We start from the raw sequence: 11,844 nt of genomic DNA on the forward strand, positions 1-11,844 counted from the left end.
GGGAGGGAGGAGAGGGGCAGGGCAGGGCGTGGAGAGAGGGAGGGAGGAGAGGAGAGAGGCAGGGCAGGGCGTGGAGAGAGGGAGGGAGGAGAGGAGAGAGGCAGGGCGTGGAGAGAGGGAGGGAGGAGAGGAGAGAGGCAGGGCATGGAGAGAGGGAGGGAGGAGAGGAGAGAGGCAGGGCGCGGAGAGAGGCAGGGCGCGGTGTAGGAAAGAGAGTCAAGATAAACCCAGGGCACCAGTCCTGGCAGACTCCTTGGTTGGCACACACACGCTGTAGGCATTAGTGTAGATGAAGGGTGAATTCACTCTCTTGAGCTCCAGTCAACTGGAAGAGGAGCTGAACAGTCAGTCCTCAGCACACACACACACACACAGACACACACACACACACACACACACACACACACACACACACACACACACACACACACACACACACACACACACACACACACACACACACACACACACACACACACACACACACACACACACACACACACACACTTCCAGAGCCACACGTCCTGAAGAGGGTTGAACCCATGTTGAACAGTGGTGTTGATATATATACATTTTAATCAAAAATATAAGAGACTAAAGATTGTATGGGACATGAAAAAGATGCATTTAAAATAAAATAAAAAATTGTATTGAGTAAATGTATTTAATTGTTTATTTTCATTTTGATAAGAGAGATGAAAATGTAAATGAGGGTTATTTGTTGATGTAGAAATGTAAACAGAGATTTTAAGGTTGTGGCAGAAAATGTTGGGGAGGAAAAAAGGGTATTCAATCACCCACCAACTCAATCACCCACTCAGTCACCCACTCAATCACCCACCCACTCAGTCACCCACTCAATCACCCACCCACTCAATCACCCACTCAGTAATGACAAACAACAACAACAACAATCACCCACTCAGACCCACCCAATCACCCACCCACTCAATCACCCACTCAGTAATGACCCAACAACAACAACAACAGAGTAATGACAACAACAACAACAACAGAGTAATGACAACAACAACAACAGAGTAATGACAACAACAACAACAGAGTAATGACAACAACCGAGTAATGACAACAACAACAAAGTAATGACAACAACAACAAAGTAATGACAACAACAACAACAACAGAGTAATGACAACAACAACAACAGAGTAATGCCAACAACAACAACAGAGTAATAACAACAACAACAACAACAACAACAGAGTAATGACAACAGAGTAATGACAACAACAACAACAACAGAGTAATACAACAACAACAACAACAGAGTAATGACAACAACAACAACAGAGTAATGACAACAACAACAACAGAGTAATGACAACAGAGTAATGACAACAACAACAACAACAGAGTAATGACAACAACAACAGAGTAATGACAACAACAACAACAGAGTAATGACAACAACAACAACAGAGTAATGACAACAACAACAACAGAGTAATGACAACAACAACAACAACAACAGAGTAATGACAACAACAGAGTAATGACAACAACAGAGTAATGACAACAACAGAGTAATGACAACAACAACAGAGTAATGACAACAACAACAACAGAGTAATGACAACAACAGAGTAATGACAACAACAGAGTAATGACAACAACAGAGTAATGACAACGACAACAACAACAAAGTAATGACAACAACAACAGAGTAATGACAACAACAACAGAGTAATGACAACAACAACAGAGTAATGACAACAACAACAACAGAGTAATGACAACAACAACAACAGAGTAATGACAACAACAACAGAGTAATGACAACAACAACAACAGAGTAATGACAACAACAACAGAGTAATGACAACAACAACAACAGAGTAATGACAACAACAACAGAGTAATGACAACAACAATCAATTAAAAGATAAACATCACGTGGAAAGGACAGTCAGGGCCTCTCTCTCTCTCTCTCTCTCTCTCTCTCTCTCTCTCTCTCTCTCTCTCTCTCTCTCTCTCTCTCTCTCTCTCTCTCTCCTCCCTCTCTCTCCCTCCCTCTCTCTCCCGTCAGTGTGGAGCAGGGCATCATGGGGGATGGAGTCCAGGGCTTTGTCTGGACTGTACTCGTCATTACAGCAGATATGACAGTATTTCGGTTTGTTGTGAATCTTTTTATTTATTTTAATCTTTAACTTCAGGCAAGTCGGTTAAGAACAAATTCAAACTCATTTACAAATGACGGCCGACCGCCGGCCGAACCCGGACCTGGGCCAATCGTTGAGCTCTACGGGACTCCCAATCATGATACAGCCGGGATTCGAACCAGGGAGTATAAAAGTGACAGACCGCTGTGCCCCTCGGAAGCCCTTTATTTTGGTTTTGCATATATAGTGTACAAGTTTCCTATGGCAAAGACTGTGCAATAAACACATCTCAACACTCACTGACACAGGCAGAGAGACAGACAGGCAGAGAGACACAGGCAGAGAGACAGACACACAGCCAGAGAGACACAGGCAGAGAGACACAGGCAGAGAGACAGACAGGCAGGCAGAGACACACAGGCAGACAGACACACAGGCAGAGAGACACACAGGCAGAGAGACACACAGGCAGAGAGACAGACAGGCAGAGAGACAGACAGGCAGAGAGACAGACAGGCAGAGAGACACGCAGGCAGAGAGACACGCAGGCAGAGAGACACGCAGACAGAGAGACAGACAGAGAGACAGAGACAGACAGGCAGAGAGACAGACAGGCAGAGAGACACGCAGGCAGAGAGACACACAGGCAGAGAGACACGCAGGCAGAGAGACACGCAGGCAGAGAGACACACAGGCAGAGAGACACACAGGCAGAGAGACACACAGGCAGAGAGACACACAGACAGAGAGAGAGACACACAGACAGAGAGACACACAGACAGAGAGACACACAGACAGAGAGACACACAGACAGAGAGACAGACACACAGACAGAGAGACAGACACACAGGCAGAGAGACACACAGACAGAGAGACACACAGACAGAGAGATACACAGACAGAGAGACAGACACACAGGAAGAGAGACAGACACACAGGCAGAGAGACAGACACGCAGGCAGAGAGACAGACACGCAGGCAGAGAGACAGACACGCAGGCAGAGAGACAGACACGCAGGCAGAGAGACAGACACGCAGGCAGAGAGACAGACACGCAGGCAGAGAGACAGACACGCAGGCAGAGAGACAGACACGCAGGCAAAGAGACAGACAGGCAGAGAGACACACAGGCAGAGAGACAGACAGGCAGAGAGACAGACACGCAGGCAGAGAGACACGCAGGCAGAGAGACACGCAGGCAGAGAGACACGCAGGCAGAGAGACACACATACAAAGAGACACACAGACAGAGAGACAGACAGGCAGAGAGACAGACAGGCAGACAGACACACAGGCAGAGAGACAGACAGGCAGAGAGACAGACAGGCAGAGAGACAGACAGGACAGAGAGACAGACAGGCAGAGAGACAGACAGGCAGAGACACAGACAGGCAGAGACACAGACAGACAAGGTAACTGTGTGTATAGGACTGTTGTGTGGAGTATTGGCCCAGAGAGGACAGAGAACCCCCCCCCCTTTAGTACAGGAGAACTGTCCTCTGGGATTCAGTGTTCTGGTAGAGCCAGTGGATGAGGGAGGAGAGGGGAGGACATCGCTGTCCCTTGCCCCAGTCTGGGCCCCTCTCTGGTGGGGGCGTCCACACCCTGTCCATCTCTCTGTCCATCTGTGTCGGCAGCGGAGTGTGTGTGAGGGTCCAGGTTGAAGTCCCCGTGCGTTGTGTGCGTGTGTATTCCCAGCGCGGTGAGGAGTGTGTGTAGGTGTGTGACGGCGCTCCGCAGTCCGTTCCTCTCCTCCTCCAGGTCGAACACCCGTTCTCTCAGCAGAGCCTCTGATTGGGCCAGCCCCTCCACCTGGCCTTCCAGACGACACACACGAGCCTGGGACACCTGGAGAGACACAGAACATGTGTGTTTAGTGAGTGTGTGTGTTTAGTGTGTGTGTGTGTTTAGTGTGTGTGTGTTTAGTGTGTGTGTGTGTGTTTACCTGCAGTTCCTCCAGCAGATCGAGGTTTTGCTGTCGGAGGCTCTGATTGGTGCGTTCCAGCTGGGCGGTGCGCTGCGATTGGTTGAGGTGAGCGGGCGTGTCACACAGCTCGTCCTGTAAGACGTGGTACTCCACCTCGTACGCCTGCAGCTGATTGGACAGGTCCATCTCACACACCTACACACGCACGCACGCACACACACGCACGCACACACACACACACACACACACACACACACACACACACACACACACACACACACACACACACACACACACACACACACACACACACACACACAGTCAGTATCTAAGTTTAGAAGAGAAAAAGACATTCACACTCTGGGGGAGGGGCCCTGAAGAGGTCATTCAGTCTGGCTCACACACACACACACAGTCAGTATCTAAGTTTAGAAAGAGAAGAAGTCATTCAGTCTGGCTCTCAGGGGAGGGGCCCTGAAGAGGTCATTCAGTCTGGCTCTCAGGGGAGGGGCCCTGAAGAGGTCATTCCGTCTGGCTCTCAGGGGAGGGGCCCTGAAGAGGTCATTCAGTCTGGCTCTCAGGGGAAGGGGCCCTGAAGAGGTCATTCAGTCTGGCTCTCAGGGGAGGGGCCCTGAAGAGGTCATTCAGTCTGGTACTCAGGGGGGAGGGGCCCTGAAGAGGTCATTCAGTCTGGCTCTCAGGGGGGAGGGGGGGCTCTGAAGAGGTCATTCAGTCTGGCTCTCAGGGGGGGCCCTGAAGAGGTCATTCAGTCTGGTACTCTGGGAGGGGGGCCCTGAAGAGGTCATTCAGTCTGGTACTCTGGGGGAGGGGCCCTGAAGAGGTCATTCAGTCTGGTACTCTGGGGGAGGGGCCCTGAAGAGGTCATTCAGTCTGGCTCTCAGGGGAGGGGCCCTGAAGAGGTCATTCAGTCTGGTACTCTGGGGGGGGGGGGCCCTGAAGAGGTCATTCAGTCTGGTACTCTGGGGGGCCCTGAAGAGGTCATTCAGTCTGGCTCTCAGGGGGGGGGCCCTGAAGAGGTCATTCAGTCAAGCTCTCAGGGGGGCCCTGAAGAGGTCATTCAGTCTGGCTCTCAGGGGAGGGGCCCTGAAGAGGTCATTCAGTCTGGTACTCTGGGGGGGGGGCCCTGAAGAGGTCATTCAGTCTGGCTCTCAGGGGGGGGCCCTGAAGAGGTCAAGCTCTCAGGGGGAGGGGCCCTGAGAGGTCATCCAGTCTGGTACTCTGGGGGGGGGGCCCTGAAGGGCTCATTCAGTCTGGTACTCTGGGGGGGGGGGCCTGAAGAGGTAGGATGGGATGGGAGGACAGCTCATAATAATGTCTGGAACGGAGAGGACAGAAGACATCAACATGGAAACCACAGGGGGGTAGATGACTCCAGTCTGTTCCGGCCTTTACTCTGAGCCTGTCCTCCCCCTGAATAAAGACGCCACCAACCGCCTGGGGTGTGTAATTGCTGTAACTAAGTTGTTGAATTATCGGTAGTGTCCTCAGGCCTCCTCCTGGCTAAACAGACTGGCTGTGTAACCTGTTAGTGTGTGTGTGTTATCGGTAGTGTCCTCAGGCCTCCTGAAACAGACTGGCTGAACCTATTAGTGTGTGTGTGTGTGTGTGTGTGTGTGTGTGTGTGTGTGTGTGTGTGTGTGTGTGTGTGTGTGTGTGTGTGTGTGTCTATATATGTGTGTGTGTGTGTTGTTGAATTATCGGTAGTGTCCTCAGGCCTCCTGAAACAGACTGGCTGAACCTATTAGTGTGTGTGTGTGTATGTGTGTGTATGTGTCTGTGTGTGTGTGTGTTGTTGAATTATCGGTAGTGTCCTCAGGCCTCCTGAAACAGACTGGCTGAACCTATTTGTGTGTGTGTGTGTGTGTGTGTGTGTGTGTGTGTGTGTGTGTGTGTCTATGTGTGTGTGTGTGTGTGTGTGTGTGTGTGTGTGTGTGTGTGTGTGTGTGTGTGTGTGTGTGTGTGTGTGTGTGTGTGTGTGTGTGTGTGTGTGTGTGTGTGTGTGTGTGTGTGTAATTTTGTAAAGGGTAAAGTTCTCTGTTTCCAGGAAGTAGTGTTTTGAGAGCACCACTCCCCTGCCCCCAGACTACCTGGAAATCACCCCGTGTCCTCTGTGTCTCCATGTGTTCTCCACTGTCTGTGTTCTCCACTGTCTGTGTCCTCCACTGTCTGTGTCCTCCACTGTCTGTGTCCTCCACTGTCTGTGTCCTCCACTGTCTGTGTCCTCCACTGTCTGTGTCCTCCACTGTCTGTGTCCTCCACTGTCTGTTCTCCACTGTCTGTTCTCCACTGTCTGTTCTCCACTGTCTGTGTCCTCCACTGTCTGTGTCCTCCACTGTCTGTGTCCTCCACTGTCTGTTCTCCACTGTCTGTGTTCTCCACTGTCTGTGTCTCCACTGTCTGTTCTCCACTGTCTGTGTCCTCCACTGTCTGTGTCCTCCACTGTCTGTGTCCTCCACTGTCTGTGTCCTCCACTGTCTGTGTCCTCCACTGTCTGTGTCCTCCACTGTCTGTGTCCTCCACTGTCTGTGTCCTCCACTGTCTGTGTCCTCCACTGTCTGTGTCCTCCACTGTCTGTGTTCTCCACTGTCTGTGTTCTCCACTGTCTGTGTTCTCCACTGTCTGTGTTCTCCACTGTCTGTGTTCTCCACTGTCTGTTCCTCCACTGTCTGTGTCCTCCACTGTCTGTGTTCTCCACTGTCTGTGTCCTCCACTGTCTGTGTTCTCCACTGTCTGTGTTCTCCACTGTCTGTGTTCTCCACTGTCTGTGTTCTCCACTGTCTGTTCTCCTGTTGTCTGTGTCCTCCACTGTCTGTGTTCTCCACTGTCTGTGTCCTCCACTGTCTGTGTTCTCCACTGTCTGTGTCCTCCACTGTCTGTGTTCTCCACTGTAACTGTCCCCCCCACCAGTCTCCAGGTTAGTTGTCTGTGTCTCCTCCACTGTCTGTGTCCTCCACTGTCTGTGTCCTCCACTGTCTGTTCCTCCACTGTCTGTCTCTATCCACTGTCTGTGTCAACTGGTAATGTCTGTCCTCCACTGTCTGACCCTCCACTGTCTGTGTCCTCCACCAGTCCCACTGTCTGTTAGGTAATGTAGTCTGTGTCCCCCCTACCAGTCCCAGGTTCCTCCAGTAATGTGGTCTCCACTGTCTGTGTCCTCCCCCACCAGTCCCAGGTTAGTCTGTGTCCTCCACTGTCTGTGTCCTCCGTTGTCTGTGTCCTCCGTTGTCTGTGTCCTCCAGTCTGTGTCCTCCATGTATGTCTGTGTCCCCCCACTGTCTGTGTCCTTAGGTTGGTCTCCACTGTCTGTGTCCTCCACTGTCTGTGTCCTCCGCTGTCTGTGTAATGTAGTCTCCACTGTCTGTGTCCCTCCACTGTCTGTGTTACTGTCTGTAGTCCTCCACTGTCTGTGTCCCCCACTGTCTGTTCCCTCCACTGTCTGTAATGTCCTCCACTGTCTGTTCCCTCCACTGTCTGTTTCCTCCACTGTCTGTCAACTCCACTGTCCCCCCACTGTCTGTCCCTCCACTGTTGTGTAACTGTCTGTGTCCTCCCTGTCTGTGTCCCCACTGTCTGTCCTCACTGTCTGTGTCCTCCACTGTCTGTGTCCCCCACTGTCAGTCCCAGGTTAGGTAACTGTCTGTGTCTCCACTGTCTGTGTCCCCACTGTCTGTCCCAGGTCTAGTTCTCCACTGTCTGTTCTCCACTGTCTGTTCTCCACTGTCTGTTCTCCACTGTCTGTTCTCCACTGTCTGTTCTCCACTGTCTGTTCTCCACTGTCTGTTCTCCACTGTCTGTCCTCCACTGTTGGTCCTCCATGTCTGTCAACTGTCTGACCCCCCACTCAGTCTGTTCTCCAGGTAATGTAGTCTCCACTGTCTGTGTCCCCACCAGTCCCAGGTTGTCTGTAGTCAACTATCTTCCCCTACCCATTCCCACTGTCTGTGTTCTCCACTGTCTATAGTTCTCCTCAGTCCCAGGTTCCACTGTCTGTTCTCCCAGTCCCAGTCTGTTAGGTGTTCTCCACTGTCTGTTCTCCACTGTCTGTTCTCCACTGTCTGTCCCAGGTTAGTTCTCCACTGTCTGTTCTCCTGTTGTCTGTAGTCCCCCACTGTCTGTCCCAGGTCTGGTCCTCCACTGTCTGTGTCCTCCACTGTCTGTGTCCCCACTGTCTGTGTCCTCCACTGTCTGTGTCCTCCACTGTCTGTGTCCCCCACTGTCTGTTCTCCACTGTCTGTGTCTCCACTGTCTGTGTCCTCCACTGTCCAGTAGGTCTCCACTGTCTGTGTTCTCCACTGTCTGTGTTCTCCACTGTCTGTGTCTCCACTGTCTGTGTTCTCCACTGTCTGTGTTCTCCACTGTCTGTGTCTCCACCAGTCCCAGGTTGTGTTCTCCACTGTCTGTCTCCACTGTCTGTGTCCCCCTACTGTCAGTGTCCTCCACTGTCTGTGTAATGTCTGTCTCCACTGTCTGTGTCCCCACCTGTGTTCTCCAGTCCCAGGTTAGGTAATGCAGTCTACTATAGACCCCCAGTCCCAGGCTAGGTAATGTGTTCTACTATAGACCCCCCCACCAGTCCCAGGTTAGGTAATGTGGTCTCCACTATAGACCCCTGTCTGTTCCACCATTCCCAAGTTAGGTAATGTAGTCTACTATAGACCCCTCCAGTCCCAGGTTAGGTAATGTAGTCTACTATAGACCCCCCACCAGTCCCAGGTTAGGTAATGTAGTCAACTATAGACCCCCCCACCAGTCCCAGGTTAGGTAATGTAGTCAACTATAGACCCCCCCACCAGTCCCAGGTTAGGTAATGTAGTCACTATAGACCCACCCCACCAGTCCCAGGTTAGGTAATGTAGTCACTCCCCCCCATCAGTCCCAGGTTAGGTAATGTAGTCTACTATAGACCCCCCACCAGTCCCAGGTTAGGTAATGTAGTCTACTATAGACCCCCCACCAGTCCCAGGTTAGGTAATGTAGTCTACTATAGACCCCCCCACCAGTCCCAGGTTAGGTAATGTAGTCAACTATAGACCCCCCACCAGTCCCAGGTTAGGTAATGTAGTCTACTATCTGTGACCCCCACCAGTCCCAGGTTAGTAATGTAGTCAACTATAGACCCCTACCCAGTCCCAGGTTAGGTAATGTAGTCTACTATAGACCCCTCCAGTCCCAGGTTAGGTAATGTAGTCTGTATAGACCCCCCCAGTCCCAGGTTAGGTAATGTAGTCAACTATAGACCCCCCCAGTCCCAGGTTAGGTAATGTAGTCTACTATAGACCCCCCCCCACCAGTCCCAGGTTAGGTAATGTAGTCAACTATAGACCCCCCCCACCAGTCCCAGGTTAGGTAATGTAGTCAACTATAGACCCCCCACCAGTCCCAGGTTAGGTAATGTAGTCAACTATAGACCATAGACCCCCCCCCCACCAGTCCCAGGTTAGGTAATGTAGTCAACTATAGACCCCCCCCACCAGTCCCAGGTTAGGTAATGTAGTCAACTATAGACCCCCCCCCCCCCCACCAGTCCCAGGTTAGGTAATGTAGTCTACCTCCCCCCACCAGTCCCAGGTTAGGTAATGTAGTCAACTATAGACCCCCCCCCACCAGTCTACCTGGTTGATGGTCTTCTCCATCTGGACTAGTCCCAGGTTAGGTAATGTAGTCTTGATGAAGTCCACTATAGACTCCAGACTGTCGTGCTGTAGGATCAGGGGCTTGTGACTACCCAGAAGACTTAGTGACACCTTGAAGATCACCTCCGAACCCTGGAGAAACAACATGTCTGGAGGAGAGAGAGAGAGAGACAGAGACAGACAGACAGACAGAGAGAGACAGAGAGAGAGAGAGAGAGAGAGAGAGAGAGAGAGAGACAGAGAGGGCAAATTCAGGAGGAGAAGCAACAACATGACATGATAGAGAGACAGAGAGAGAGAGACAGAGAGAGAGACAACAGAGAGAGGTTAGAAGAGAGGACAGACAGAGTCAGGTTAGAGAGAGAGACAACACAGACAGAGAGAGAGGAGAGAGACAGAGAGGGAGGACAAATTCAGGAGGAGAAGCAACAACATGACATGATAGTAGGTCTCAATGCAGGCAGGCAGGTGAGACGGAGGGAGGACAACACAACAGCAGGTGAGACGGAGGGAGGACAACACAACAGCAGGTGAGACGGAGGGAGGACAACACAACAGCAGGTGAGACGGAGGGAGGACAACACAACAGCAGGTGAGACGGAGGGAGGACAACACAACAGCAGGTGAGACGGAGGGAGGACAACACAACAGCAGGTGAGACGGAGGGAGGACAACACAACAGCAGGTGAGACGGAGGGAGGACAACACAACAGCAGGTGAGACGGAGGGAGGACAACACAACAGCAGGTGAGACGGAGGGAGGACAACACAACAGCAGGTGAACGGAGGGAGGACAACACAACAGCAGGTGAGACGGAGGGAGGACAACACAACAGCAGGTGAGACGGAGGGAGGACAACACAACAGCAGGTGAGACGGAGGGAGGACAACACAACAGCAGGTGAGACGGAGGGAGGACAACACAACAGCAGGTGAGACTGGACTGTGTCCCAGGTTAGGTAATGTAGTCTTGAGAGAGGAGGGAGGACAACACAACAGCAGGTGAGACGGAGGGAGGACAACACAACAGCAGGTGAGACGGAGGGAGGACAACACAACAGCAGGTGAGACGGAGGGAGGACAACACAGTCAGCAGGTGAGACGGAGGGAGGACAACACAACAGCAGGTGAGACGGAGGGAGGACAACACAACAGCAGGTGAGACGGAGGGAGGACAACACAACAGCAGGTGAGACGGAGGGAGGACAACACAACAGCAGGTGAGACGGAGGGAGGACAACACAACAGCAGGTGAGACGGAGGGAGGACAACACAACAGCAGGTGAGACGGAGGGAGGACAACACAACAGCAGGTGAGACGGAGGGAGGACAACACAACAGCAGGTGAGACGGAGGGAGGACAACACAACAGCAGGTGAGACGGAGGGAGGACAACACAACAGCAGGTGAGACGGAGGGAGGACAACACAACAGCAGGTGAGACGGAGGGAGGACAACACAACAGCAGGTGAGACGGAGGGAGGACAACACAACAGCAGGTGAGACGGAGGGAGGACAACACAACAGCAGGTGAGACGGAGGGAGGACAACACAACAGCAGGTGAGACGGAGGGAGGACAACACAACAGCAGGTGAGACGGAGGGAGGACAACACAACAGCAGGTGAGACGGAGGGAGGACAACACAACAGCAGGTGAGACGGAGGGAGGACAACACAACAGCAGGTGAGACGGAGGGAGGACAACACAACAGCAGGTGAGACGGAGGGAGGACAACACAACAGCAGGTGAGACGGAGGGAGGACAACACAACAGCAGGTGAGACGGAGGGAGGACAACACAACAGCAGGTGAGACGGAGGGAGGACAACACAACAGCAGGTGAGACGGAGGGAGGACAACACAACAGCAGGTGAGACGGAGGGAGGACAACACAACAGCAGGTGAGACGGAGGGAGGACAACACAACAGCAGGTGAGACGGAGGGAGGACAACACAACAGCAGGTGAGACGGAGGGAGGACAACACAACAGCAGGTGAGACGGAGGGAGGACAACACAACAGCAGGTGAGACGGAGGGAGGACAACACAACAGCAGGTGTGACGGAGGGAGGACAACACAACAGCAGGTGAGACGGAGGGAGGACAACACAACAGCAGGTGAGACGGAGGGAGGACAACACA

General features: G+C 52.3%; 1 protein-coding gene across 1 annotated transcript; it reads right to left on the minus strand.

Moving 5' to 3' along the window:
• Window positions 1-3,405: 3,405 nt before the first annotated feature.
• Window positions 3,406-9,850, minus strand: LOC124018002 (TBC1 domain family member 1-like). Its single transcript, XM_046333259.1, has 3 exons — window positions 9,681-9,850; window positions 4,066-4,242; window positions 3,406-3,968 (listed from the first exon to the last, which is right to left on the minus strand). Exons 1-3 carry the CDS (start codon window positions 9,846-9,848, stop codon window positions 3,627-3,629), a joined length of 687 nt encoding a protein of 228 aa, XP_046189215.1. The 5' UTR covers window positions 9,849-9,850; the 3' UTR covers window positions 3,406-3,626.
• Window positions 9,851-11,844: the final 1,994 nt, after the last annotated feature.

The sequence above is a fragment of the Oncorhynchus gorbuscha genome, unplaced genomic scaffold, assembly GCF_021184085.1.
Source record: "Oncorhynchus gorbuscha isolate QuinsamMale2020 ecotype Even-year unplaced genomic scaffold, OgorEven_v1.0 Un_scaffold_370, whole genome shotgun sequence".
Classification (NCBI taxonomy): Eukaryota; Metazoa; Chordata; class Actinopteri; order Salmoniformes; family Salmonidae; genus Oncorhynchus; species Oncorhynchus gorbuscha.

Coding starts and splice junctions, on each gene's coding strand:
- LOC124018002 (XM_046333259.1), bottom strand. CDS start 9,848: ATGTTGTTTCTCCAGGGTTCGGAGGTGATCTTCAAGGTGTCACTAAGT. Junction 4,243..9,680: donor TGGAGAAGACCATCAACCAG/GTAGACTGGTGG, acceptor GTGCGTGTGTAG/GTGTGTGAGATGGACCTGTC. Junction 3,969..4,065: donor ATCTGCTGGAGGAACTGCAG/GTAAACACACAC, acceptor GTGTCTCTCCAG/GTGTCCCAGGCTCGTGTGTG.